The following is a 27,541-nucleotide window of genomic DNA, read 5'->3' as shown; positions in this document are numbered from 1 at the left end:
TACCATCAAGATGCTCTAGAAGGAAGGTATGGCTGTGTTTCTATTTTTTTTTTTTTTTTTTTTGGTTTAACTATGTAGCAGTCTTGCAACACTGTTGATATTCATTGCAATCTCCAGACCTTTTCCTAGCCTAGAACAGCTCAGCCAGCTGTTCTGCACTGCTAATTTGTATTTCTTTTCTAAACTTGCTACACCTTTCTAGATTTCCACTTTATTTTGGAGAGTTTCTTCAAGATTTGTGTTCAGATGCTGTCCCGTCTTGCAACCTACTGGAAACCTTTCCCATAGGGGTCACACCACAGATTTTATGAACACTGAGCCAAGCCCAGCAGAGACCCCATGCTGTCCTCTCCTGATACCTACAGCTCCCGTGGACTGCTTGTCCTATTTGTAGGGGCAGCTGTGGGGATTTCACCAACAGCCTACTCCCTTGGTTCGGGGCATGATATTTCATACCATGGGCTCTGCCTGCATCCATCTATATCTAAGGGTCTGGTACTTGAGTCCTGTGAGGAGCGGCTGAGGGCACTGGGGTTGTTCCCTCTGGAGAAGAGGAGGCTCAGGGAGGACCTCATTGCTCTCTACTACCTGAAAGGAGGGTGTGGGGAGCTGGAGTCGGCCTCTTCTCACAGATAACCAGTGATAGGACCAGAGGGAATGGCTTCAGGTTGTGCCAGGGGAGGTTCAGGTTGGAAATGAGGAGACATTTCTGCTCAGAAAGAGCAGTCAGGCACTGGGACAGGTTGCCCAGGGAGGTGGTGGAGTCACCGTCCCTGGGGGTGTTCAAGGAAAGGTTGAATGTGGTGCTTGGGGACATGGTTTGGTGGGTGACATTGGTGGTAGGGGATGGTTGGACCAGGTGATCTTGGAGGGCTTGTCCAACCTTAATGGTTCTGTGATTTTGTCTCTGTGTCACTTGGTGTGCTGTTGGCGATCTGAGCGGGGCAAACACCATGGCTGGGCAGTTCACCACAGCACAGCCCCTCAGTTCTCACTTCCAATGGATTCGAGAGGAAAAAGAGTAAGCAGGTTTCCAACACAAGCTTTCGTTCCCGTGCGCTACGGACCCAAACTCTTCTCATAACCCGCTTCTGGGGGCAACCTCCCCCCAGCCTGAGGAGATGCCCTCACCCAAGCCCTCCTTCCCCGCGCCGTTCCGGCTATGTTTCCTCAGGCGGCCCAACGAGGCCTTCACCTCCCTCTCTTTCCCTTTTCCCTGCCTCGCTATCTGCCCGATCACCCTTCTCCCCATGGCTCAAAGTCCCCTTTTGCTCCTTCCCCCCGTCACCTCCCCGGCCGGGCCCGCCATGGCGGCGGGCGGGAAAGCTCCGAGATGGTGGGCAGGGGGCGGCGGAGCCCGGGGCTCACCGGGGGCGGTGGCTCCGGCACCGGCCGTCCCTAAAACCCACCCCATCGCCTTCCCCATCCCCGGGGGAGGTCCGGGCAGCCCGAAAAGGCCCCGTCCCGGCGGCCTCGCCCTCTCCCCCCTCCCGCATTCATAGGCGGAGCTCGGCGCGGCCCCTTTTGCCGGCGGGGAGCGCGGTGCTGCCATGGCCACGATGCCCGCCGCGGCTGCCGCCCGCCGCTCCGCCTCGCCTCACAACTGAGCCCGCCGCCGGCCAGGGGGCCGAGGGTGAGTGGAGAGAGCTGGAAAGGGGACGGGGACGGGGAGAGGGACGAGGAGAAAGAAGGACGGGGATGGGGACGGGGCCGCGCCACGCGCGGGGCATCCATTTTGCATGATGCAATCGGGGGCTGCGTCCCCTCCTCAGCCCCCTTCGCCCCTCCTCAGCCCCCTTCGCCCCTCCTCAGCCCCCTTCAGCCCCCTCCTCAGTCCCCTTCAGCCCTTGTTCAGCTTTCGGGGTGTCCCATCCCCTCTCCGTGCCCCCCAAAAACACCAGGACCCCCAGCCCTGGCTGTCCTGTGGTGGCAGGGGGACGGTGCCCGGCCGCCCTTGGTGGCACCTGGCACCCACCCAGGTGGGCATCGCCGCCACCCTGCCCGCCTTCAAGGGGTGAAACCCACCCGGCCCCGCTCAACCCACGTCTCTTCACCCCACGAAACGAGCGGGGTGGCAGAGGACATGCTTCTCCAGGAGGTGCAGGCCTCAGCGCTGAGCAGGAGCGAGCCTCGGACCACCATGGCCATCCCTCACCTGGGACTGCTGTGGCCCCAGCGTGCGGCGCTTTCCTTTCCTTTAAAATTACAAAAGAGGCTGGGAATTCACTCAGAAGCCTGTTTTGTGCTCCTGGTGCTCAAATTGAGGCTGCAGCCCACGAGTTCCTGCTGTCTGCTGTCCTTCAGCCTGCCCTGGTCACTGCTGCTCTTAGGGAAGGGGCTTGTGCCCATTTTGTTTGTCAGCCGGTTGGGCTAACAGATGGGTTTCTTCGTCTTTTGCATATTCATGTCCTAACGTTTGTGGCAGACAGGGCAGGGAGGGGGGGAAGAACAACTCAAGAGGGTTTTTGTATGCAACACAGGCTGGAAAGAAGGGGTAGGACTCTTTAGGACTCTTCGTTTTGGAGCAGGGTGTAATTACCATCGGTGCTGAGGACAAGAAGACCACTGCAGCTCTGAGGAGTTGACAGGGTATGAGAGAAGGTGGGTTTATCAGTGAGCTGTCTGTTAGCTAAGCGGCTTTGCCTGCCACGTGTGGCACTCGCGGCCATGTACAAACAGCAGCAGCAGCCCCGAGGAACAACCCCGTGGCGACGTCTGCCATCACATGAACCTCTCAGCGCCCCTGCTCCAAGCCCAGGGCGTGTGGGGAAGATGTGTTCGCACCTGTAGGTGCTGTGGGACAGCTCTGCCTTTAGGAATCCTTTACTCCGTGACACTTGGCTGCCTCTGCCATGGAGGGAGAGGCGTGGGTAGTCCCTGTGCTGAGTTCCCGAGGGCAAGACGCAGCATGTGAAAACAGTAGTGAAGCAAAAAGGGTTTGCAGAGCCTGCTCTGACAGCAGCGCGTTTGAACCTCGTGACAGGGAAGCTTGTTTCGCTTTGGATTTCAGCACTGACCGGCTGTTTGTTTTATGAAATGCCTGGCACACGGCGAGGCACGCACCCACACCCAGCTTCCCAGCTGCACTGGCTCTACCTCTGACTGGGAGAAACCTTCCTGGCTGGTGAGATGCTCTGTGGGCTTGCCTTGCCTTCGGCAGTCAGCCTAAACGTCTTTTAGGCAAGGTTTGTACCTGATGCAAAAAAAAAAAGAGAGGAATTGTGGAATTGCGAAGGCTGTGTAACTGCAGATTGTGTTCTGTATGGTACCGGAGGGGATGGCTCTTGTCCTGTGCCCCTCCACCAGTGTGCCTTAGTGAAACTGGCCCCAAAATGCCCCTGTTCCCTGGGCTGTGTTGTTGATTCGTGCTGTTTCACTGGGGGGTGTTTTGAGGCTCGCTCCTTGCAGGCTTGTGCTGAGCAGCGCGAAGACGCCTTCAGGAGGCCCCCCGAGTTTTGGGGGGGGCTGGAACGGAAACTGAGGCCAGCGAGGCTTCTAATTCAAGCAGTTCAGCTGTGAATGTGGGTCAAAATGTGTTATTGCACATTTGCAACGTGCTCATGAGCCCACGTGAAGGAGGGAGAAGGGAGCTGGATCCGCTAGGCAGAAGGAGCGTAGAAGAACATTGCTCTTCCTGCAACCTGACCAGTTTTCAGAGGAACCAGCTGGGAGCTGTGTTTCTCTTGAAATCTTTGCCACTCCTAGTTTTATTTTTATCTTTTTTTCTGTGCCAGTCCACTAACAAATGGCAGGTAATGTTGCACCTGGGCTCTGTGTCTCTGCTTTAGGTGATGGGACGTGTGAGGACTGCTCTGTGCCAGTCTAGCTTTCACCTTTAATTCCCTTCTCCTGGCCCATATCAGCGATGCCGACGTAAAGGTCTGCACTGCAAACGCCTAAACCTTGATCTCGGTCAACCTGCGAGGTTCTCGGATTCCCCCGTGGCTTTGGGGAGAGCCGTGGCTGTTTGCACTGGGGGTGAGTTTGTTCTGGTATTCGAGCACTCCCTTCTTGCTGCCTTTGCTCCCGTATCGCTGCCTGCTTAAACCCACAAAGGAAAAAAAAAATAAAAGGGCCGAGCTGAATCTCTTGGTCAAACAGGACGTGGGGTTCACTGACACCTCCCTCTGGTTCGTGGGCACTTGGGGAGTGCCAGCGATTAGGGACTGGGGCTCCCACCTCCCTGCTGCCAGCGTGGCTTGTATAAACCCTGGGACCCTCGTCCCAGCGTTGCTGGCTTGCCCTGAGCCCACCGAGGTGGCTGCCCAGCGGTCCTGTGAGCCGTATCTTGCACAGAAGTGCCTTGTTTCGGAGTTTCCAGGATGAAATGCCACGAGGTTTTTGGCTCGGGGTGCATTTTGGAGTTTCCAGTTTTCCCCTCGAGTGAAAACCAGATCAGAAAACGTCATTTTCACAGAGGTGCAAATGAAATGTGCTCAGAAATTGGGGTAAATCAGGTGAAAAAATGCACTACTGGTTCCTTGGCTAAGCAGCATTCCTCCTGATGACCTAACCCACTCAGTGCGTGCTGTACCGTGTCACAACTCCTCTGAGAAATCCAGGCGATTCCTAGGCTTACTCAAATGCCCCATTTATGACCGTAAGGGCAGTATTTAGCTTCCTATTTCCTTACAGCTCCTTCTCCTGCCTTTTTCTGGGCTGAGGAACAACTTTTGGGTTCTCTTTCCCCAGAGTTGTCTGTCCTGAGCTGGGCAGGTTTTGCACCTCACTCCTGTGCCTCGTCATTTTCCAGACCTGTGTCATTTGTCTGTATCTTTCCTAGCAGATCTTTCAGCCTGCTTAATTTATAAATTACAGGGATGAGGATTTTAATTAGGGTGCTATTTTTGAGGGCTTGCAGTGAGTTACCATCCGGATTTATTGAGCAAGGTGTGTTTTTCTTGAATCCGGTGGCTGTTTGGTAGTCATCCCCTCCTAAAAAAGTTTATTAGAGCCACTCCGACATCCTTAAATAAAAAATAAAAACGGAACAATGAGCTTTTTCTTTAACTGGGTTTGTCCCTGGTGCGGATTCACGCAGCTTGCTTAATCCCAGCTGGTTTATTTATTCCTGGAAGCCGCTCTGTCCAACGAGGAGGTGCTCTCGGCAGAAACAGCGGTGTGTGCCGTGACCCCGTGTTATTCCTGGCTGCCGGGCGTTTGGCTGTGGTGAGAAGGACTGGGTTACACCCCCCAGCTTTGGGGATATTCCCCTCTGTGCCCGCAGCTCTTGGGGCCAGCTGTAGGACGACCTGCACGGTGCTGCCTCGTGTGTCTGCACCCCCCGGGGCAGGTAAACCACAGGTGAGTGTGCTGGGGCTGCGGGGTGGCTGTGGGATGTGGTTCAGTGCCACTTCCTTTTGCTCTAAAAGCAGGGCCGTGTAAAACTGCCTTTTTTTTTAAAACTTTATGGGTGAAACACGCTGAGATCGGGGCTTTTTGTTTCCCAAGGATCCACTTCCCCGTCCTGCCTGTGCAGCGGGAAGTGATGTAGGTGTGGATTGCGGGGCAGCAGAAGGAGAGAACTTCTGCCAAAAAAAGAAGGGGGGAGAAAAGCACGAGCTATAAAGCACAACAAAAGCAAAACGCTGCTAATGCTGTAGTGGTTTCGTTCAGGAATGCCTCCGTGGGAGGCTCTTTAGGATATGGATGTGGCAAGAGCTCGCCGTGAGCTGACACACGAGCTGTGTCCCTGCGCTGAAGAAAAGGGGGAGAGCCTTAAAATAAAAAAACCTGTTGTGTTCATAGAAGGAGGTGGCTTTGCCGAAGCCACTCTTTCACCCACGCTGTTTCAGCTGGCAGAGTAAATAAGGTGATTTATCTCCAGCAAAAATACTACGGGGGGGATTAGTTTGTTGGCCTGGGTAACCAGAGTGCAGCCTTTCATCTCCAGGTTGCTGATTAAACTCCGCGCCGGGTTCCTCACCGCTTGCTGACCCGCCTGAGATAATTCCCGAGCAGAGGATGCTGCCGAGGGCTGTGCTGTTTGCTTTCCCCCTTCCGAAAGTTCACGGAGCAGGGTGACCGGCAGCGCGGGTTGAGAAAGGCTTTTGCTTGGTGTCCCTTTTAGCTTGGAACAGCAGCAGGAGCGATTAAAACAAGGATGGGGAATTCAGCTGGCATGGTTTGGAAGCGCAGCCATGCCACAGCATCGGGCATCCGCTGGTGCTGATCACAGGTGCAGCAGGAGGGGCCTTTTGGGCTCTTTAATCCGCTGGAAAAGAGGAAGAAAGGAGCCAAAAGGGAGCTGGCAGCCTTAGCGTGAGGGAGGGGAACACCCAGAGCTCGGCAGCTGAACGAGGGGTGAGGGTGGAGGTGCCACGCAGGGGAAGAGCAATCGGTGTTTGGGCTCCCGCTGGGGTGTGGAAAATGAGAACTCGCGTGGGATTGATCTGGAACAGCAAGGATTGGGCTGGGAGTTTGGCTGCTGGGGCCTTTTTGCTTCAGGAAAGCTCCAACACAAGCAGCAGAGTGAAAACACCAGAGCTCAGCAGCTTCAGAAAGCCCTTTATTTGTGAGGACTGCAATTGTTGGAGGAACCACCGCTCTTGCAAGGAGATCCTCGGTTCTGAAGTTCAGCAGTTCGGCCTCTCTGCACACCTCCAACCCCAAAAATGCAATCAGGAGAGATTTCTTTTGCTATCAGACCTGGGAAACTCTAATCAGGTTCGTAACATGTGATAGCAGGCTGGTCGGCTGCCAGGCTGCTGGAGGGGAATGAGAACTCGACGATGGCAAATCTGGTCAGCCTGCAGAGAAAAGCCTTCGCTTTGCCTTTTTTTTCCTCCTGCAGCACGGCTGTCAAGGAGCAGGGGAGAGCTGAGCAGTGAGTTTTAGCCGAGCGAAGAGTGTTTACCGCCAGCAAACAGACCTTCCACCTGCCCCGCTCCGATAGTCAGATTTATTTAGGTGGAATAGATCAAGCCTGGCCTCCCATACCCGTGCGACAGCGGGAACACCTGATGGCCGTGCGATCAGAGCAGGCAGACCTCACACTTGTAGCGTTTGGGCTGCTCTATTTGGGGTTTGTTTACCGTGCCTGCATTTTTTGGAGGCGTTTTGGTGGAAGCCCATCAGCGTCCAGGAGCTGTGAAGTCCTTGCAGCGAAAGCTGAGGGGATTATTTGCAAATCACTTCCAAGAGTGTTTTTTTTCCCCTCGGTCAGAGCAGTAATCCCAGCTCGTCTGCCTTTTTTTTTTATTACTCAGGTGCTCCTGTCCCACTGAATGCTGGATTTTACTGGGCTAAGGGACTGGAGGAGCGCCGAGCTGGGCAGGATCGGGGCGGATACTGGAAGGAAAGCGAGCGACCGGTGCAACGTGAAGCTTTAACAGTGAGCGGGCAAGCACGTGGGCGAAGCTGCCATGGCAACTGCTCGTGGTGTTGGCAGAAAGCACCAAACCGTGCCCTGCTGCTGTTCCTAACCACCAGGCTGCTCCGGGGGGCCGGGAATCCTGCGGGAAGGAGCTGCCTGGGCAGGGAGATGATGATGCGACTGGAGTAGCGCGTTGCAAGCACAGGTAGCGGCTTTCACCGGGCTGTGAGAGCCAGGCTGGGGGGGTCCGATGGCAGATGAGAAGTGTGGCCAGGTGCCCGCCTCGTGCTTTACCTGGGAAAACTCCCGGATTAATCAATTAATTAGTCTAATTACTTTATTTCGATTGCCCAAGCCCTGAGGGGCGGTGTAGGCTCTGCAGCAGAATTTGAGGTTTGCAGGCACGCTTACCCGAGGGTAGCAAAGTGCTGGCTGCCATCCTCACCTCTCAGGGACGTCCCAAAATTGGTGTGCCCGAAAATCCCTGCCTGCTGTGCCCTTCTCATCGATTAAACGGCAGCGTTTGGGGAAGGCTCCCTCCATCAGTCCCCCCACCTCGCTACAGGACGCCGTTCGTTCTTCTGCAGAAGCCTCAGGGCTCTGGATTTCTGATTTGATCGTTTCCCCACCGCTGTTTGAATAACAAACCAACTTCTGTCTCGGTCTAGCTTGCTTCCTTATCTCCTCATGGACACTTCCCACCGTCTCCCAAGGATCATTGTCTAAAGGCTGCTCCTGCGGCTCGCTGCGTGGCACGGCCGGACGTTTCGGCTGAGCAGAGCCCTGTCTCCCTTTTATCTGGATGTAAGACAGAAACTTGCTTATTTAGTATTGTTTCCCAGAGCATAATTCCTTTTTTTCTCTTTTTTTCCTGCTTGCTGTCAAGGCTGAACCCCTGGCAGACTCCAGGCCGTTTGGCATTCGGACTCGATCCCTGGCAATCCGTCTCGGGCTCTGCTTGGGCACGTCTAATTATCAGTGGAGATCCCCTCAGGTTTTGTGACAAACTGGGGGAGTTAAATCAAGCCCTTTTCTCACAAAACATAATTTGAAGCCCTGCTGAGGAACTATTTGGGAAGACGGGTCGAGCTGGTGGGAGATAATTTCAATTTAAATGCTTTTCATCAGAAAATAGGGATTCCCATAGCGGGAGAGGTGTGACAGCCTTTGTCACACCCTCCCTCCTTTTATTTTGGTCAAAAATCACTCGTTGTTTTGAAATATGTTCTAAAGCATAACCACAAATAACCCGGATCAAGTTTTAGGCAGGCATCGAAGCAGAACATTGAAGTCTGTCTGCTCTGAGGTTTGGGGGAAATCCCTGGCTCACAAACAGCTTGCAGTTAGGAGGTTTTGTCTGGACTTGGGAAGAGGATGATTGCCATCCTGGAAGCCCTTATGGGATGGGAAATGAACTTGGTTCAAGCTGTGCTGGTTCACAAGACAGGCTGGCGAGCAGCAGCACCCCGAGGCAGAAGTGGAGCAGCAGCACGCTCTGCTCTTCCAGTGGCACTGGCTATTCCCCTCCAGGAGCTGATGGTAAGTAAATGGGTGGTGTAGGGATCACAGAGGGCACCTCGCTGCTCCTTTTGCAGTGGGGCGAATCCTTCGGGGCTGTGAGATGCCTGCAGAGCACTGGGAGAAATCTCTGAGCTACCCGTGACGTTCAGGAGCTGGAAGAACAGAAGCCACGAGGGGCAGAGGGCTGCTTCCCGGGCAGCACATTCCTCCTGCCACGCAAACGGCCGTGTTGAAAAGAGGGAGGTAACACGGGCCCCGTTTTGTGGGCAGCGTGTCTCTGGGCAGGTAGGTAGGAGCGTGTTTGTACACACTGCACACCCCCTGCTGCGTGTGCGGCCGAGCTGTGTGTAGCCAGTGGTTTATATTTAACTGCATGGCTTTGCTCTGAGCCGTAAATGCCTTGCTGCTGGGTGATCCCGCTTTTCGTGACAGGATTGGCAAAGAATACAACGCTCGGTGGCCACATCCACACGTGCCGATGTAATCTGCATTTCTGCAGGGTGTAGGGCCATAAATACATACTTATACACCTAAAAATATAGAATTATGTAAATCAAGGGAGCAATTCGACAGCACACGGACAAATCTTGCCTGGTTATCATAAAAAAAGAGGGTGGCATCCTTTTCCGCACGGTGAAACCGATGCAAAGGTTTGCAGTTCCTTTCACTGGCTTCTGGCTCGAGCTCCCAGCCATTGCTGCTGCCGTGCTGGGATGTCTTCCAGCTCCACGTAACGCTGCTGCACGGTCCTGCCTTGGTTTTCATCAGCTGTGAAGCCTCTTCTCTCATGGCAGGAGTCTGCGTGGAGACCTCGGTGTCTGCTGTAGCTGTCTTCTCTCTGCCCTCTCACTCGTTGCAAGGTAACTTCACAAAGCACCTGCAGGTTTTCCAAGAGAGGTCCTTCCAAATGCGTTATCTGACACTCTTGATCCTTTAGTGCAGGGAAATAAGGTTTTGCTTTGCACCTGAGGTGGCTGCCTCAGTTCTTGTTTGCTTTCCTCTGGGTGTTTCCGAACGAGGTTTCAGGAGGCAGTCGGTGGTTCTGGCGAGGTCCCCTAAAACCTCTTTGCCTCTAGGAGTCTGCAGTTCAATCTGACACCTGAAAATATCTGTCGTGCTACTAGAAAGAGGAGGAACACAGGTTTTCCATCTCTTCTTTTTCTGAGTGGGGCTTCTCTGTGGATGGTGCTACCTCGGGGATGGACGAACCAAAGCCAGCCCTTTGGAAAGGGCACCCGAAGGGGTTTGTTACCATCAAAAAGTCATCACCACGTGCACGTTCAGGAAGCTGGCGTGTGTTTAATATAAAAACAGAGGGCCAAACCCATTCCACATTGTCTTCCAGACATGCCAACGTGTCATAAGCACCCGCTGTTTGTTCTGCAGCTCGGTAGCGGTGATGCTGTAGCTGCATGAGGAGACATTCGCCGAAGACCAAAAGGATGCCGAGGAAAAACAAAACCCGCCGTGGGATGCCACTTTGCCGTGAAGGAGGGGCATTCACACTTCATTAATTTCACGCTCTTCTGCGTGTCGGAGCTGGCTTGTGAGAAGCAAACTCTCGGGAGCAGCAGGGCCTTGAGGCAGATAAGGAGGGCTTTCCAGAAGCTGAAACAAGCCGTGGTTGTTTCGGAAGCGGTAGCGCTGCTTATGTAAAAGGGCTGCCCTGTCGGCTTATTTTTACCCGTGGCGTTTCATGTTCGGCCGGCCAGATGTTTGTTATGGTTTGCTGCTTGTAGCCAGACGCGAGGCTGCTTGTTTTCTTACCGCCTTGTTTTTGAAGAACGTCGGCCCTTTTGGAAATGTTGTCGACGGGGAAGGAAATCCACAAGCCTGATATAACAGGTTAATGAACAATTAGATCAGAAGAGAGAGAATATCTTATGTGACTTCACAACACAATGCGGCCCAGGCAGGAGAATTTGGACGCAGAACAAACACGGGGTGAGCTGTAAATAAAGGACAAGGACCTGGAGGAACGGGGGAATTGGGCCCTATTGATGTCGGTGGGAGCTCTGCTGCTGGCTCCGGTGGGATCTCACTTGAGGATGTGAACCCTGCCCCGGGAGCCTCCCTGCTAGGTTATCGAGGTGGCTCAGCCTTCCCTCGGCTCCTGCTGAAGCCCCCAGGTGCCCAGGATTTGGGGTGGTTCTGGGCAGGAGGAGGGTTGGCCCTACAAGAGCTTGTCCCAGGAGCTGTCCTAGCAGCAGGTGAGTGATGCCCAGAGCCCCTCCAAGGAGCTCTTCCTCGCCCTCCAGGACCTCATGCCCAGGGTCCCAGAGGATTTCTCTGACACCTCGGTGCCCTGAGCAGGGTGAGAATCGGGCGTGTGAGGACACACAGAGCTCATTTCGGTTCATTCAGGTCAAGTTTCCTCGACGGGGAGGTGGTTCTGTGCCACTTGGCAGCGTCTCTGGAGTAATTCGCATTGTTTGAGGCGATTCGGGCTGCGTTGTACCGCGGGAGCGCTGCCCACACGCCGAAATGAAGGCTCCTCCTTTCCAGCGCGGGCAGGAGTGGGAGCGAGAGCAGGCAGCCCAGCACACATTTCCGTACTTCAAAGGCAAGAAGCCTTCAAAAAGCCAGATCACAGGCGGGCCCGACTTCTAAGGAGGGGAAAATCAGCTCCGCCGCAGTCCCCCTTTGATGCAATCGCAAAGATAACAAATGAGGGCAGGGGGAAGGGTCGGGGCAGGGACGTGAGGGCCCCTCCACAGCATCCAGGGAGGTGCTGTGCTGTGGGATGAGGAGCAAAATCCCTGCTTGTCCTTACTGAAAGGCACTTTGCCGAGTCCCAGGGGGTGTAATTGGAAGCAAAACCTCGCTTTTGTCACCTGCTGCTTGAAAAGCGACAGGAACGGGCAGGAGAGGCTCAGGATGGCCACCAGCCTTCATTTCTAGGCCCGTCCTAATGAAACGGTTCCTCCTCTAACCAGGTTGTCCGTCGGAAGCCCTTCTGCTTTTGCTCTTGATAACCACAACGCAGCTGGAAAAAATACCCGCAGGTGTGCCCCAGGAAGCTTCAGAATTAAGTTATTTCAACATATATTTTAAGTGGGATTCTTGGATTTATAGACGAGCTGGAGATAATTCGCCAGCTATTTTTTTTTAATGAATAAATGAAAAGCCCACGCAGCAAATAAACGGTCCACGATCGTTATTAGGCGGCAGGTTTGTGGAGCAGAGGCTTTGCAGCAAAGCCTGAAAGCAAATCGGGATGGTGGGGGAGGCAGGCGGCAGGCCGAGGGAGAGGGATTGGCGAAAACGAGGAGTTTCTTCATTTTGGAGTCGACGATGTGATGGCAGAACTGAGGCGGTGTTTGGTAGTGGCCTGAATGCACTCGACTGCCAGCAGGCTGCGGGTGCTGGTGCTGGGGTGGAGGCAGGGTGGCAGGCTGTGGGCTGAGAGGCCCAGGGAGCTGCACGCAGCCGATGCAAATAAAAACCAGCTTGAGCCTTGCCTCGGTGCAACCGAATTAAATAAAGCTCGGCTCTGCGTGTCCTTTATCCCAAGTTGTATCTCTTCCAGCCCGGGGGCAGCTGCCAGCCCGTGCTACTGCCTGCTGGCAGGAGCTGGAGCTCCCAGAGGGAAATGTGGCTCTGTTTTACTGCTGCACATGCTCACGTTTCCCTCTAGGGCCAGCAGCACGTGTGGAGCCTTATTTGGGGATGCAACCCTCCAGGGTTTTGCTCTTAGTTCACCCCCCGAGACTTTAAAAGTATAAATAACTATGATTTTTTTGTTTTTCTCGCAGGCCCGGACACGAGGATGGAGTGCCAGAAGATTCTCCATTTCGGGAACCAGCTCCTTCGGCGGAAAAACGTGGACTGCACTCGAGAGGACAGCCGGCTCTCGCGGTGCCTCAACACCTTCGATTTGGTGGCCCTGGGCGTCGGCAGCACCTTGGGGGCAGGCGTCTATGTCCTGGCCGGGGCCGTGGCAAGGGAAAACGCGGGGCCTGCCATCGTCATCTCCTTCCTCATCGCCGCCTTGGCTTCTGTGCTGGCCGGGCTCTGCTACGGGGAGTTCGGTGCCCGGGTTCCCAAGACGGGGTCAGCTTATCTGTACAGCTACGTGACCGTGGGCGAGCTGTGGGCCTTCATCACGGGGTGGAATTTAATCCTCTCCTACGTCATCGGTGAGTACGGGGGGCGTGCGATGAGACCTTAGCTTGAAACCTTTTCGGTCCCTTTAGTGCTTTTTAAAACCCACTGAAGGTTTGAGGGTTCTTCAGCAGGGTGGCAGTGGCTGCTGTCACCCTACAAGGTGAGTGCTACACCCTGGGCTTTGTCCTGAAGCCAAATTATTGCAGCAGCTCCTTCCTCTGAACTCCCACATCACCCGCGTGGCATGCCCTGGCTGCTGAGACAGAATTTCTGTGCTCCTGCCTGATCAAGAATTAATTTCTGGTCCCTTTGAGACCTGTTCAAAGCAGCTGGCGTTCAGAATTCTCTCTCATGAGTGGTGGCAGGATTTAACCTAGGGTGAGCTGCAGTTTTGCAGCCTCTGAAAGGTCCAAACCAAATCCCTCCTAAGCCCTTTGCTCACATTAAGGGAGGCCATGCAGCACGCTCTGAGCACGCGGCGTGCAGCCCCGCTGATGCACTAAAACAGAGCACACTTTGCCAAGTAAGGATCCCTCATCGTGCCCATAATTAAGGCTGCAACCAACTTGCCAGCTGAGAGCGAAGACTCAACGAATGAAAATGAAACCCAGCGTTATGCTAAATGATTAAAGGAAGTTATTTTTTTTAATTTTTTTTTTTTTAAAGTTGCATTTTATGGGATGTGCAACTGTTACCTTGGAGATCAGTTCCCATGGAGCTGGGAAGTGTGAGATCAGATCAAGAGTGATGAAGTGACCTGGAACCTCTTCCTCCTTTTCCTCTCTCTTTTATTTTCTTTTTAATAACAACTGAGGGGTTGAAAAGCCAGAGTTAATTAACCTCGTCTCCTTCGGAAATCAGAGTCCTGGGGTTCTTTTATGAATCAGGTTCATTCCAGTGAGGAGATAAAAATAGTTTTTAAACAAAGTAAGAATATAATTTCATCCAGACTTGTAAAATGGACTCAGTTTAGGCTACATGTAGAAAAATGGCACGGATTTTGTGGTGATTTATCACCTCATCCCGAAGGTTAATGACACACAGTCTTCATCATGCTCATTGTCTTGTTATCTACACGGTGGCCTTCCTACCATGATACTGGACCACAGAACTGGCTTACATGGCCATGGAAAAGCCTCAGCTCGGTCCCAAAACCTGATTCTGCAATTTCACTGTGAGAAGATTGTACACCCAGCGTTACGCTCCCAGTCTGAGCTGAGACTGATCTATTTTTTTGTCCTCTCAAAATGGCTTTTGAACCGCTGCCTCGGCCTGTGGTTTTGAGCTGGCTGCTGGTTGTGTTAGCGGAGGGTAGAGAACTCATTACAAACTACGTAGGTGTTGTCCGTGAAGGAGCTCTGACACAACTTGGTTACTTTTAATTCAGCTCCGTAGCAAAAAGAAATGCTTGCAACTGGCTTCCTCGCAATTTGGGAAGGGTGGCTAAGACAAATCAGCCCGAGGAGGATGCGAGCTGTACGAGGTCTCTCTCCTTTATCTTATGCAACTTCTTCCTTTGTGCTAATTGCCCATCTTGTGAGCAAGGACAACTCCGGTCAGCATCAGGGGCGGGGGAGGGAAAGCTCTCTTGGCAGGCACAGGCTGCAGTTCAGAGCTGGGGGTTGCGAGGGGGCAGAAAGCCAATTTTTTTTTTTCATTTGCGTAGCAAAAAATCCTGAGCAGTGCCACCAGAGCCAGCCAAGGTGATGGGAGCTTAAATTTATAAGGGACTCAGCCAAGCTGATGTTGTCACTGAGGCTTTCAGACACCCACTCAGAAAGTAACGTGGGGAAAAAATGAAATCTTGGGGTCCCAGGATTGTGGTGGCCATGGGTGCAGCTCTCCTGGGTACAGGCCTAATGCCTTTGTGCCAAGCTCCTCAGCAACAATAAAGATATTATCCAGGTGCCTGCACCGTTGGAAGAACGTCAGATTCCCCCCACTCCTTAAGCCCGCTGGTTACAGAGAGTTCAGGATGAACTGATAGCGATGGGGAACTGGCTTCCGAGCAGCTGGCATCGAAGACAAAGCGTGCAGGAGCTGGTTGTTCCTGTCCTGGAACACGAAACGTTGCAGCCAAGACCAAAAGAAAAAAAGAAAGAAACCAGCAGTAAAGAAACAGCCTTTTCCCTTGAATTGTCTTGAAGGAAAGCAGAACATTTGTGATGGAGTGTGGAGCACCTGTGAGGGTTTTTCAAGATGATGAGGTTTCCTAGGAAGCCAAACCATGCTGTTAAGGGATTTTATCTTGTCAGAGCATGAGTCTGAGATGGCTGATGGCCTTTGCTGATATCAAAGCAGGTGCTTTGAGTACAGGCTGAGGTATGGACTGCTTCAGAGGGGAAAAAAAAAAACATGATGGGGACCTTCACCCTGTGAAGCAATGAGCTGGGTCTGCAGAGGAAATTCTGCTAGCACCCGAGCTCCCAATGCAAGGCTGCCTTCAGAGGCAGCCTTTGAGAGCTGCCGTGGCCAAAAGCTGTGCAAAGTGCCCTGCATTTGGGGCGTGTGACAGCTGCAGAAGGTGACCCTCGTCCTCTTTTTCCTCTCCCAGGGACCTCCAGCGTGGCCAGAGCCTGGAGCGCGACGTTCGACGAGATCATCGGGCAGCACATCGAGGAGTTCTGCAGGAAATACATGACCATGGATGCGCCCGGAGTGCTGGCCAAGTACCCAGACATCTTCGCCGTGGTGATAATCATCATCCTAACAGGTAAAAACCTGGCAAGGGGGGTTTTAATGCTGGGCATCTCCTGTTTACAAGCTTTGTAATTAGAGGGGAGCGTTGTTGGTGTTTTTGAGCCACCTTTAAAGCCTTTGATCAAATTTTATATAAGGAAGGAAAGAAAAGATGACTTGTTATCCTCAATCAGTATGGAAGTCTAATCCTTCCCCCCACAAATCCTATTACACAAGGATTTCGTTCTCTTACTCCACTACTTTTATTCCCCCTTTGATAATCTGCCAATTTTCAGTGCCTTGGGCCAAGAAAAGTGAGAGGGAAAAACATGGGACTTGGTAGCAACATCATGTACTATTTTTTTTTATATTAGGTGTCAAAACATGGAAATATGTACGGGCTTCAACTTGCAGCACTGAATGCAAGACCCCAGAGAAGTAAACGTATGAAAAGCAGTCAGGTCCTCCTCCTTTTTTCCTAAAAATGTGCCAGGGCTTTGATCAGGATTTGGAAAAGTCTTGAAAATGTGTAAAATTTTAAGCTGGGAAGAGCTCAGCATTGGTACAGCGCTGACGTTTTCACTAAGGGAGCTGCTCTGGGTCTCCTCCGCCAGCCCCTGCGCACGCTGCTGGTGCTGAAGCAGCCGACCGTGTGTTTGCTCTTTTCGCAGGGCTTTTAATTTTTGGTGTGAAGGAATCGGCCCTGGTGAACAAAGTGTTCACCTGCATCAACATCCTTGTCCTCGGCTTCGTCATGGTCTCCGGCTTCGTGAAAGGATCGCTTAAAAACTGGCAGCTGACCGAAGAGGACATTTACAACACCAACCACAGCATTTTGGGGGACAAGTAGGTTGCACCTTTTTTTTTGTTAGACCTAAAATGGATGCATTTGCAACAGCAGGTTTAGAGGAGGGTTTGTGGGGCGAGTCAGAGGATCGGTGAACGGGACGGCTTCCTCCTTCACCGAGCTCTTTGGGGGCAAAGATGGTTTTGGTGGGTGCTTGCTGAAAGTGGGCGACTCTGTTGGGGTGAAACTGGTGGGAGTCAGGCTGTGCCAGCATGGGCTCTGCACGGGGGTGAGTCCAAAATTGAGAGAAAAGAGCTTTTCAGATAACCTTGAGCACGAGGTTGGCTCTGGTGCCTGTTTTAAGCCACGATCAAGTGTAGCTCTGTTGTTTCTTTGAACTTGGGGGCAGTTTCCTTGAAGAACCCTTGTACCTTTGGGAGAGCTCGTCCCAAATGCCTGAGGAAGTGGGAGGCGAGTTGCAGGTTATTTTAATGCACTGCAGCAGGCGTATCACAAATCCATTTTTAATGACGTTTTGCTGCTTGGCCAAAATCCTCTATTCCAACAAAGGACCACAGATAAGGAGCTTGCAAGGGTAGCCAGTGATACCAGGCTGTTATTTTTTTTTTTTTTTTACTTGAGACTGTGACACAGAACAACTGCTCCCTGGCTTCCCAATGTCTCCGCGTCCATCAGCTCAGTCCTGGCTCACTCTCTGAACCCTTCATGCTGGCCTGCAAGGAAACACAGGCTGGCACACGCCGGAGAGGTTTATAAATGTTGCATGGGTCTAGCTTGGCTTGTATACAAGCCACTTATTGAGCTTCTCTGGAAAATTCAGCCTGCTGTGATCTTCTTCCCTGCGAACAAATTGCTTCTGTAGGAAAGGTTCCCCCTCCCTCCCTCCTGCTATTCCCATGCAAGTAGCAATTAGTGCAACAGCTTCAACGTGGAACTGTAGCTCTTTCACCCATAGCTCTTGCTATTTTTGTCAAGTCTGTCTGGGGTTTGCTTCGTTTTAGCATTATTTCCAGAGCAACCCACATTTAGGCTGTGCTATTTCTGCACGTAACAGGCGAGGTTTCAGCTCTCGGTGGAGCTCCTGCAAGAGAGTTCAGATGCTTCTACCTGATAAGACGTGCAGATCTGGGATTCGCCTTAATCGAATTAATTCATCTTTGCAAGGCTTCTTCCTCAATTTTGAGTGGCCTAAGTTGCTCTAACTGAAGGATCTTCTGTATATGCATATCGACACAGGCAGGTGTATCTCAGGCTTTGATCCGGAGTGCGCTGGGGTCATTAGGTGCCTGTTGTAACGAGCTTTGGATCAGGCTCAGCAAAGGATTTGCTTTGTCAGAGGTGCAGGCGCCTCAGCTCACACGCAGGATTTGCATACAGGGTTTGGTGAAGGGAGTTTTGAGGCTGAGGGTGGAGCACTGGGTAGGTTTTAGACTGTCACGGCACCCTGCATTGCTCTGATGTCTCCTCACGCCTTGTCTGAGTTCGTCTTAGGTGAACAGTGGATGCTTTACATTTTTCTCTGTCTTCAGTTTTCAGAATTAGGTGTTGTGCTTTTTCAAAAGCTTGTTGAAATGTATCTACACACATACAATGTTATCAGGAGAGAAAATTTAATAGTCATGTTATTTTCTCCCTGTCTCAGCCGAGACATTTTTATCCCAACATGAATACAGGTGCTGAGAATAAACCACGAACCATTTTTACTCCCTGCGTTCCCCAGGCTGCTGCAGGCCAGCCCAGAGCCCAGCAGTGGGTAGGGCTGAGCATTTCCCTCAGTATTTGCATGCTGGCACGTGAAAAGGAGAGCGTGTCCCTTTGAACTCCAGCTGTGGACCTCGGTGTGAGTTTGGTTCCTGCCACCTGGGCAGAACGCCTTCTATAACCCCGTGTCGTGTTTTTCAGCCACACCCAGGGAGAAATGCTGTATGGTGTCGGAGGCTTCATGCCCTATGGATTGAAAGGAGTCCTCTCAGGGGCAGCCACGTGCTTTTATGCTTTCGTTGGATTTGACTGTATCGCTACGACAGGTAAGAGGGAGCAGGGCTTCCTGCCAGATGTGACCCTGGTTGCTGGCTGCTTGGCTTTCAGGAACGTTTTACAGCACAGATGATGAGTAATCCGTGACGCTGCATCCATTTTCCCTGTGAACCTCAGCCCAAAATACATTTTTGACTCAGCTGCTCCTAATCCTCAAACTGCTGAGTACGTCCAAGTCCCTGGGTGCACGAACGTTGCCTTCTGGCTGCTGTGGCAGGTGGCTAGATCATATAAACCATAAAAAGAGCTTTTTCCCTTCTTCTTTGCCTCAATTCCATGATTGTTCACTGCTGCTAATAACCAGATCAGAAAACACAGCCAGTTTTACCAACAGGCATGCAGTAAAACCCAGGTTCTTGTGTGACTGGTGGAGTTTGAGCCTCTAACTCCAGACGATGCTTTAATCAGGTTATTCTGGAGCAGGATGCTTCAGTGCCTTCAGCTGAAGTGGTGCTCCAGTCATCCTCCACTGGCTTGGAGTATTCAGAGAGCCAGAGAAAGAGGGAGCCTCCAAGGAGGAATATTCCACCTAAAGCAGTGCCTCAAAACGAAGGGGAGTTTTTATCTCCAAAGGTTCAGAGATCTCCTTCTGAGAGAGTAACCACCAGCGCTGTCACATTCCTCCTGGCTTAGAAGGATCTAATTCCCCCGGAGGAAGGAAGGCTTACCCTTAATTTCGCGTTTGGCAAGGAATGAGTTGCTTCAAAGCTGGCACAGAGGGAGGAGACCATCACAGAGACAGATAACAAAGTACTGCCTCGTGTTCCAAGGAGTTTAGGAAATGCTGGCTCCATTACTTCAGCTAGCCCTGGGGCCTCTCTTTGGAGGAGGAACACATTCATCTGTCTTTGACTTATAGGTACAAGAGTCTGCTTATTGGTTCTGCCTCCCGAAATGCCAAGCCTCAGAAGCTTTTGCTTTCAGACAGGAGCAGCTCTGGAGAACAAGGAAGCCTCGAAGCTGCTTCTTAATCAATCACTGTCTGCATTTGGAGGATTTTTTTTATTTTTTTACACATTTCCCCCAACTCGGTTGTCCAAAACATTCTATAAAAACCAGAGGGAGTCCTTTTTTGAAAGGGATTTTCAAAGACCCCTGTGATTTTCATGTGAAATGAAAAGCCTTCCCTGGAACTGGGCCTGTAGTGTGCTCTGGTCACACTGCAGTTGCTTTGGTGGAGATGCTGACGGAAATTCGGACCTAAATACTTGCCCCACAGCTGCATGACAATTTTTGTCTCGTCACTTGTGAGTTTGAGCTGTTTTGGGGCTGCGCTATCAGTGGGATAGCAGGAGCAGTTGGAGATAAAAATAACCCTTTTTGGGGGAAGGCGCTGCTTTTAATCCTGATTGTTTCTATGTCTGAGTTTACGCGTCACCCACAAATGTTTGAAGGAATGACAGGAGCAGCAGCAGTGGGAGGAAGCAGCCAGTCTGAGCTATGTGACGGGCTCCTTAGGCCGTTGGGAGTGTGCAGCTCCACACAGCAGCTGAACCGACACAGAGGCTTTGAAATCTCCAGCCATTACGTGTTAGACGGGGAGAAAATTCGTGCTCGTCTTTGGGCTGATGCTCCAATTTCTTTCTTCTAGGTGAGGAGGTAAAAAACCCCCAGAAGGCCATTCCCATCGGCATCGTGGCGTCTCTGCTCATCTGCTTCGTGGCTTATTTTGGCGTGTCAGCTGCCCTGACGCTCATGATGCCTTACTACCAGCTGGATACCAACAGCCCTTTGCCCAACGCCTTTAAATACGTGGGCTGGGATGGAGCCAATTACGCTGTAGCCGTCGGCTCCCTGTGTGCACTTTCCACGAGGTGAGGCACGGCCTGTCCTTGGTGCTTCTTTCAAAGCAAACACATCTCTAGCTTATTTACAAAACAGTGCGTGTCAGGGCTGTGTGGTGGCCCAGCTTTTTTGCTTTCATCACCTTCCCCTGGGTCTTTGTTGGCAGAGGAGCTGGGATCAGGGCTTAAATTCAGAGCTGTCGCCTTGAAAAAGCTCAGCATTTCAACCTGTGATAAATTTCAGTGATGCACACGACCAGGATCACTTCAGAAACACCCATCTTGGCAGCAAACCCAGTCGGTGTGTCTCTGTAATACAAACCTGGGATCAGGGAGTCAGGGAAGCAGCTCCACAAAGCCTGCAAGACGTCCAGGCCTGCCGAGTGGGGAGCAGAATTAAGTCAGGGAGCAGGGAGCATCTTGTGGAGCATCTGCAGGTTGCCTGCAGGTTGCCTGACTCTCCCTGGAGACCTGTTTCAGTTCAGCTCAGGCATATGCAATTAGGTGAGCAACTCTTAGAGGCTGAAAGGAGTTGCAGGTGTTTTGACACCCAAAAGTCAGGCTGTTTCTGTGCCCCAAGGCTAAGTTATCCAAAACCATGGAGCTGTGCCTCCGTTGCCAGCTATCAGCAACAGGGCTGTTCAGAGGGAGCTCTTGAAAGAGAAGCTGAAGTGGATGAAAGCCACCTGTTCCGTGTTTCTACTGCCATAAACTTGATGTGTTTTGTGCTCCTGGGCTCAGCAGGAGGTGCTGTAAGTAGCTTATTTCCCCTTTCTCTGCTCTTAGCCTCCTCGGCTCCATGTTTCCAATGCCTCGAATAATTTATGCTATGGCAGAAGACGGGCTGCTCTTTAAATTTCTGGCGAAAGTCAACGAGAAGAGGAAAACGCCCATAATTGCAACGGTGACCTCAGGAGCCATCGCAGGTGAGATCCTAAAGCTTGCACGAACGGGAGGAGCGGAGCCATAAGCTCATCCTGGGGGCAGATAAGCCTGCCTGACGCTCGCTGCTAATCGGATATAGTGCACAGCGTGGCTTCCCAGAGCATGCCTTGGGTTTCCAAGGAAGCACAAGGGCAGGGTGAACGTGAGTAGCTCGCTGTGCGTCTGTACCTCTTGCTCTGAGATCGTTGCCTCATGCCAAGAGCTGCCTTCATCCCCTCCCCGGCTGCTTGGCCGGCTTTAGAAGTAATTAACCCCCCGCAGGTGGCAGCCAGCTGTGCCCCAGCATCCCTGGCTTGGCTGCAGCCCCTGCCGCCTGCCCTGGCTGTGGGTTGCTGCTCGGGGGAAGATGCCAGAGCAGCCGGAGACGAGCAGATGGAGCCCGTGGCACAGGCGTTTGTTAATCAGTTCGTCGCAGCTGGGCTCAGTCCTGTCCTCCCCTTCCCTCGCCCGCCTCCCAGGAGCACAGGAATTAACCCAGACAGCAAAGCCGAGTGGCTTATCCTCCTCTCGCAGCCACCCCCGTCCTCGCCGTGCCTCGCAAGCGGAGGCGTGGTGCTGCTTTCTCCCTCACCTTCTGCCATCCAAATCGGCTTCTTCCCTCACATTTTTCCTTTCAGGGAGCCTTGAGTCCACACTGGGGAACAAAGAGCCAGAGAAAATAAGAAAACCCAGTCTGCAGCAACTTCTGGTCACCCCACTGTGGGCTATAAGCATGCAGCTGAAGCTGCAGGCGTGGGGAGCACTTGCCACGTGTGCTGTGGCAGTCCAGGAGAGGCAGGGACTGACAAGGCCACGGGTGCCCAGCAAATCCTGCCTTCCCCCACCTCGGGATGCCCCCAGCTCCCTGTCTTCCCCTTGCCAAGTCCCGAGCAACAGCCACACGTGTGCTGTGCTGCTGATAACGCTGCTGGGATGTGCATATTCTGCTGTAGTAATGTTTGTCCTTCCCTCTCGCCTTCCTCTCCCCCCGCAGCTGTTATGGCTTTTCTCTTCGACCTGAAGGATCTCGTGGATCTCATGTCCATCGGGACCCTCCTGGCTTACTCCTTGGTGGCAGCCTGCGTCCTGGTGTTGAGGTATGGCTGGAGCAAGAGCCTCTCTTGCACCACACGGCAGCCTAATGCCCTCCTAATTTCCACAGACCCCGTAAAACCCCGAATATCTCCAGCTAAGCATGTGAAAGACTTATTTCTTTAAGGTCGTGGGCTTTTGTACTCGCTGGAGGTGCGAGGGAGGTTCTCTTTTGTGTCATCTCTGCGAGAAGGTGTGCGGGTGGGAGTTCAGCTCTCACCCGAGCATTAAAGCCAGATGGGGCCGTGTTGCTCACCACTTTTTGCCTTTGCTCTGCGTCCTACAGACAGTCAGCAGGGATACCCTTCAGTCAGCAGTGAAGTGCTGCAGATTGTCCCAGAAGGAAGCACAGAGCCACAGAATGGTTGGGGTTGGGATTGTCCAGCCCCACCTGCCTGCTCAAGCAGGGTCTCCTGCAGCATTTTACCCAGGATTGTGTCCTGACAGCTTCTGAACATCCAGGAGAGGAGACCCCACACCTCTCTGAGCAGCTCGTTCCTGTGCTCAGCCACCCAAGTAAGGGGGTAGGAGCAGAGCCTGGCAGCAGCAGTGAAGTTGAGCATGGGTTTGTAGGATCAGTGCCTTAGTCTGTGTCCTTTACGAGGGCTCAGCTCCCACAGCTTCCCGAGAATAAGCTGAAAATGGAGCGTCTGAATTGTTTGGCACCTCACAAACAGCACTCTGCCCAGAAGGGCTGGATTTTGAAGATCGTGTTGCTGAACAATACCCTTCTGTGTTCAACGAGTTAGTTAAAATCCAGAGGATGCTTTTTACCTGCTCACAGCAAATTCATTGAACTAAGCTCTGATGAAGGGCCGACCCTGCACTTTAATGCTGGTGCTGTGTGCCTGTGCTGTCCACCCTGCCCCAGTGCACAGAGCTGGGGGATTTTCCCTGCCCTTCATACCTTCCCTCTGGTTTCCCAGCCCTCTCGGCTCCATATGGCTGTAAATGGCTTCCTAATTTGCTTTTGCACACTGCAGTGCCTATCGGGTGGCATTTTCCCCACTGTAGATCTGCAGAGCTGCCAGCCAGCCTTTAAGCAGCCAGGGCAGCTGCTTTGGCTGCCTATTGAAGAAAAACCTCAACCGTTTCCAGAGCTGGAAGGTGCTGTGACTGATACCCTGCTACCCAAGGGTTTCACTGCGTCCCACAGCTCATCTTTCACAAATCTCATTGTCAACGTATCCCCGCAGAAATGGTTTTAAGGAGCCTGGCAAAATGGTCCTGTCCTTTAGGTAGATGTAGCTGAGAGCCACATGCAAAGAAAAAATGAAAAGAAAAAAAAAAGAGCTGGGGCTGGAAGAGGGTTTTTTGTGGATGGATTCATGTCGTTGCACATCAGGGCCCTGTTAAATGAGGCATTGTCCACGTGTGCAATAAAAACCCTACAGTTCTTTGCTTTGTAGCAACAGGCAAAGCAACAAGAGGCTGGACCAGAGGAGGACAGCACACCAGGAATGTCTCTGCGTGGTGTGATCAGCAGCTGCCAGGGCGTGATATGTGCTGAGCTGTTAGTTCAACTGCCTCCACACCAGGGCACAAGAGGCTGCCACAGATAAACCCACAGCCTCGTCGTGGCTCTTCTCCTGGCACATCCTTCTCCAGGCCTCCTGCTATCACCTGATAATATTTTGGTGATGTGGGTGGTGGGGTTTATGGAAGAGATGGCTGGCCAGCTTAAAACATGGATGTTACAACCAAGCTTTAGGCGGTGATAGCTGATTGTATTTGCTCACGTAGTGAACAAATCCTCAGATTTTCCCCTGAAATACAAGTCTGTAGGCATTACGTGTGCCTATTCTGAGGCTATAGGGATCTGGGGTGCAGTCACAATTTTCTGTTACCCTATGCCAAGCCCATACATTCTCTGTCTCACTTCCCTTTTCCTAGGTATCAGCCCGAGCAGCCTAATTTGGCTTACCAGATGGCTCGAACGACAGAGGAGACAGACAACAACGAGTCTGTGAGCACCAGCGACTCGCAGGCTGGCTTTCTGCCAGAGGAAGAGGAGAAATGTTCCCTCAAAGCCATCCTGTGTCCCCCAAATTCCGACCCTTCCAAATTCTCCGGCTCAGTGGTGAACGTCTCGACCTTCATCATCGGTAAGCACCGGGCAGCGCTGCTCGGGGGCAGCTGGTAGGTCCTGGAGCTCACTGTGGTGGGAAAGCTCAACTCCTTGCTTGTTTGCAGTTACCTGGAATTGCAGCGAGCTCTTGTAGCAGCTAAAATAACTGAGGATCTACAGGTTAAATTGATGACTTGAAGGGAAATACACAGATGGGGTGTGTGGGGGCGTACAGGGAAAGGGAATTAGTTTTCTTGTTTTGCAGTTTTGTTTGCTGTGCTTTCAGATTTTGTTTTGCCAATTTTTTTCTTTCCTTTTTTTTTTTTTTTAATTTATTTCTTTTTATTTCTTTTTTTTTTTTTTTTAAAAAAAAAAAAAAGCACCATAAGCTTTTGGTGTCTCTTCACAGGTTTCCTTATCGTGGGCAGCTGCATCCTGACTGCCCTCGAGCCGAGCATCCTGATAAAGGCCGTGTGGATTCTTGCTGCGATACTGGTTCTCATCGTCAGCTTCGTTATATGGAAACAGCCCGAAAGCAAGACCAAGCTTTCCTTTAAGGTGAGTGCCCTGGGAGGAGGTGCAGCTTGAAAAGAGCCCTCTGGGAGGTGGCTGGCAGAAGACACCAGCCCTTCTCCTTGTCACATTTTCAGTGCTGTGCTGCCCAGACAGCTGGCAAGCTGTTCCCTATAGCTTAGCCTAAATTTCCATGCTGCACATTTAACAGATATTTTATTTTTATTTATCCTGCTGTTGGCCATGCTGACTAGGGGATGACCATTCTCTCATTAACAGAATTAAATAAGAACAACTCTCTCCATTCCCTTGCCCTGCCCAAGCACAGCATCCTTTTTATATTGAAAAAATACCTTTTTATCAAAAAAATATCTTTTTTTTAACAGTATAATCCTGCAGGTCACGTTTCCTCGTATTGATTCCAGGCTGTTCAATCTAGAAAGGCAGGTTTGAATTCTAATCCCGTCCTCCCAAGTACTCTCATAGTTTTTCAATAAATTTAACCCAACCATAGTTTCTCAAAGTAGTGTTTGTAACTCATCTCTTTGGCTTATGGGCCCACAAGTGGAAACAAAGCGCCTCAGAGCAGAAAAGTTAGGAGCTGTTGCCTGGGCTGTATTTTCTGAACTTATTTCTGAGGAGATCTTTTTTTTTTCCTGACACTCGGGATATTTTAACTCCCTTTTTTGCCCTCAGGCACTACCTTGTCCGAAGCAGAAAATTAGACCTGTCACTGGTAAATCTGTACTGGCTGTTTCTTATCTCCTTGTTGTCTTTTCGACATTTACAGCCTGCCTGCTTAGTGATTTTTCTCCAAAATCTCTCCAGGAATCCAAGGCTGACTGGTTTGTTCCCCAGTTGTATTCCCATATTTCTTTTTAATAGGTGATTTGTCTACCAAGAGCTCTGGGAGATGCCCAATAATAGTTCAGAGATCATCTCTGCAGTCTCTGAACACATACCTCACCCCCTCAGGGCAATGTCATTTGTCCCTACTGACTTGACAGAGCCTAATTTAGGAAAATATTCTTCCTTTTTCTAACTTGCATGGCTGTCCCTTTCCTAATGAAGGGAATGGCTGGCCCCCATAAATGTGTGGGGTGTTTTTTGTTGAAGCTTAAACAGGAAAGGCTTAAAATATTTCAGATTTTTTTTTATTATTATTTATTATTAATTTTTGTAATCCCCTGAGTGTTGATCTAACCTTGTTTTATCTCAGATCTGGCAGCTGAAGCATTGGTGACAGCCATCACTGCCCATTTAGCCAGGGATGTGGTGTTCTTCCTTCCCCTTTAATCTCTCCGGTCGATGTAATGTATCCCTCTTGCTTTTTCAGGTACCTCTTTTGCCCCTTCTTCCTATTGTGAGTATTTTTGTGAATGTTTACCTCATGATGCAGCTAGACCTAGGCACGTGGATACGATTTGCAGTCTGGATGCTCATAGGTGAGTTTAAGAGAGGAAAAAAAAAAAGCGTGTGGTCAAAGTTATGGGATTTTGTTAGCTATAAATTTACTGTAGCATCCCAGGGAGGGATTCTGCTTGCTTTTAGTCTCCAGGTAGCCTACTGAAGCCATCTAGGCAGTGTGTTTCCAGCTTTGTTTTAAATTTAAGGGTCATGAAGCCTTTGTGAGCTCCTGTAAGGAAGGAGATCTGGAGGATCGAAGAGAGGTGAACCAGTAAGGGCTTCCTGAAGCTGAGCTCTGCCCCGAGGTGTTCCCAGCAGCCATGTGGAGAAGGCTGAAGAGCCCACGGAGGTTATGATAAGAAGACGAGCATCAGTTGCTGATGTATTTTACTGAGATGGAGGCACACAAGGGGAGAGGGAAGGCTTTTGTGCGGAACAAACAGCGTTGAACAGTGCGAGGGGTTTATTCTGCAATCAGCCCTGTTTCATCTGGTGGTTTTGGGGCAGGGATAGGTCATCTTTTAAAATATGGTGCCTGTGTTTATGGCTTTTTTCTGAGGCAGGCAGTGCAGTGATCTGCTGGAGTGCTGTCAGGACGGCTGGGCTTAACCAGCAACCCGTGCCTGTAGGCGTGAGGAGAGGTTTCTGTTCTCTCACCTTGCTCTCTCCCCTCGTTCCCCGCAGGCTTTATCATCTACTTCACCTACGGGATATGGCACAGCGTGGAAGCCACGTACGCAGCCACGGCGGACGCGGAGAGAAGCACGGAGGCTGGCTCGGACAGCTGCAAATGACTGCGTGCTGGCCTCACGGGCACCTGGGGAAGCGCTGCAGCCGAGGAGGCAGCCGCGCCGGGGGGAGCCCGAAGCGTTGCCCCCGGTTAATCAGTAAGGCAGAGACCAGGAAGCGCGACGTGGGGATCCCCGGCCCCGCTGCTGCAGCTTGCAGCTTGCTTCCTAGCGCAGTCAAAAAGGATGGCAAGGGAAAAAAAGCCGCACCTCTGGCACGCTCCCGGCAGCGCTGTCAGCTAATCCGGGGCCGTGCGCTTCCCCTCCTGTTTTAATTTTGAATTGTATTTTTTTTATTTTTCGGCGTGCGTAGAACGAACGCGGCTTCTGTGTGCCAGTTAACCTTAAATGCTGCTATGAAACCTTTCAGTAGCCCCGGGAGTGACCTCCCCCCGGCCACTGCCTGATCCGCAGTGCCACCGTCGTGCTTAGCCTGATGTGAGCTGTACCACCTGTGTACGCACAAAAAAAACCCCAAAAGGCTCCTGCCAAACACCA

At 51.8% G+C, this 27,541-nt stretch overlaps 1 protein-coding gene across 1 annotated transcript; it reads left to right on the top strand.

Annotated features, from left to right (window-relative positions):
* Positions 1-1,539: 1,539 nt before the first annotated feature.
* On the top strand, positions 1,540-27,049 carry SLC7A1 (solute carrier family 7 member 1; the record flags this gene model as incomplete). The annotated part of the gene is made up of 12 exons (XM_084282378.1): positions 1,540-1,633; positions 12,592-12,975; positions 15,498-15,656; positions 16,294-16,468; positions 18,333-18,457; positions 20,059-20,281; positions 21,038-21,177; positions 22,170-22,272; positions 24,161-24,372; positions 24,745-24,893; positions 26,185-26,293; positions 26,940-27,049. The coding sequence occupies exons 2-12, from the start codon at positions 12,606-12,608 to the stop codon at positions 27,047-27,049; spliced, it is 1,875 nt and encodes a 624-aa protein (XP_084138504.1). The 5' UTR covers positions 1,540-1,633; positions 12,592-12,605.
* Positions 27,050-27,541: the final 492 nt, after the last annotated feature.

Source organism: Netta rufina (assembly GCF_964035555.1).
Source record: "Netta rufina genome assembly, chromosome: 1".
Classification (NCBI taxonomy): Eukaryota; Metazoa; Chordata; class Aves; order Anseriformes; family Anatidae; genus Netta; species Netta rufina.
The sequence above is the reverse complement of the archived record's forward strand: the minus strand, read 5'-3'. Positions and strand labels throughout refer to the sequence as shown.